Here is a 1,469-nt window from a genome sequence, read left to right on the forward strand (position 1 = left end):
CCTCCCTCTTTCCCCCCTCCCTCTCCGTCTCCACCTCCCTGTCTGCCCCTCTCTCACTGTATCCCCATCCCTTGCTCTCTACCCTCCTCTCTCTCTCCTCCCCTCCCTGTCTTCCCCCACCCCCTCTCTCCCCCTGTCTCTCTCTCTCTGTCTGTCTCCCCATTCCCACTCTCTCTCCTTCTCTCTCTACCCACCCCCCTCCCTTCTATCGCCCACTCCCTGTCCCTCTCATTCTGTCCTTGTCCCTCTTTCTCTCTCTCCTCCTTCTCTCTCCCATTCCCTCCCCCTCATTCCCTGACCTTGTCTCTCTTTCTCTCTCTCTCTCTCCCCCTCTCTCCCCACCTCCTCCTCCCTGTCTCCCCCATCCTGCCTCCTCCACCCTCTCTCTCCCCCTCCCTCTCCCTCTCTCCGCCCCCCTCTCCCTCTCCCCTGCCCTCTCCCTCTCTCTCTCCCCCCTCCCTCTCTCTCTCCCCTCTTCTCTCTCACCCTCCCTCTCCTTCTCATTCCCTGTCATGTCTCTCTCTGTCTCTGTCCGCCTCTCCCCTGCCTTCTCTCTCTCTCTCCTTCTGTCTTTCCCTCCCTCTTCTTCTCATTCCCTGCCTTGTCTCTCTCCCTCTCTCTCTCTCTGTCCCCCTCTCCCTCTCACCTGCCCTCTCCCCCTCTCTCTCTCCTTCTCTCTCACCCTCCCTCCTTCTCATTCCCTGTCTTGTCTCTCTCTCTATCTCTCTCTCCCTCTCCCTCTCTCTCCCCTGCCCTCTCTCTCTCTCCCCTTCTCTCTCGCCCTCCCTCCTTCTCATTCCCTGTCTCTCTCTCTCTCTCCCTCCCTGGGTCTCTCCCCCATCTTCTAACACCTCCCCCCTCTACCCTCCGGTGCAGTGTGACCTGACCTTTGTGGGGGTGGTGGGTATGTTAGACCCACCGCGGAAGGAGGTGATCGACTCCATCCAGCTGTGCCGGGAGGCAGGCATCCGGGTGATCATGATCACCGGCGATAACAAGGGCACCGCCGTCGCCATCTGCCGCCGCATCGGCATCTTCGGCGAGGATGAGGACGTGATCGGCCGTGCCTTCACCGGCCGGGAGTTTGATGACCTGTCTGCCTCCGAGCAGCGCATGGCCTGCCGCAACGCTAGCTGCTTCGCCCGTGTCGAGCCCGCACACAAATCCAAGATCGTGGAGTACCTGCAGTCCTTCGACGAGATCACCGCCATGGTGAGGCGCCAGCGAGCAACGGGAACGGGTCGGGGGTGGCCCCTGCTGGATCCACACAAGCTGCTGGGAGGGAGAGGTGGGGGCTCGAGGACGGGGGCTGTGGGAGGGATAGCGCCTGCTGTAACCATGAATGGCCTCTTCCTGTTCCTGTACAACAGGCTCGAGGAGTAGGGAGGGGGCTGAATAGCTTCCTGTTCCTGTGTAACAGGGTCGAGGAGAGGGCTGAATGGCCTCCTGTTCCTGTGTAACAGGCTCGA

The 1,469-nt window shown here is 61.2% G+C and overlaps 1 protein-coding gene across 1 annotated transcript in view; it reads left to right on the forward strand.

Annotated features, from left to right (window-relative positions):
- Positions 1-876: 876 nt before the first annotated feature.
- Positions 877-1,469, forward strand: part of LOC125481993 (sarcoplasmic/endoplasmic reticulum calcium ATPase 1-like) — a gene marked incomplete at its 5' end in the record, with an annotated part of 10,069 nt that continues 9,476 nt past the window's right edge. Inside the window, one exon of the mRNA XM_048593963.1 lies at positions 877-1,212. Coding sequence (XP_048449920.1) covers positions 877-1,212 — 336 coding nt within the window. The remainder of the gene's footprint in view (positions 1,213-1,469) is intronic.

The sequence above is a fragment of the Rhincodon typus genome, unplaced genomic scaffold, assembly GCF_021869965.1.
Source record: "Rhincodon typus isolate 14 unplaced genomic scaffold, sRhiTyp1.1 hic_rhity00004855, whole genome shotgun sequence".
Lineage (NCBI taxonomy): Eukaryota > Metazoa > Chordata > Chondrichthyes > Orectolobiformes > Rhincodontidae > Rhincodon > Rhincodon typus.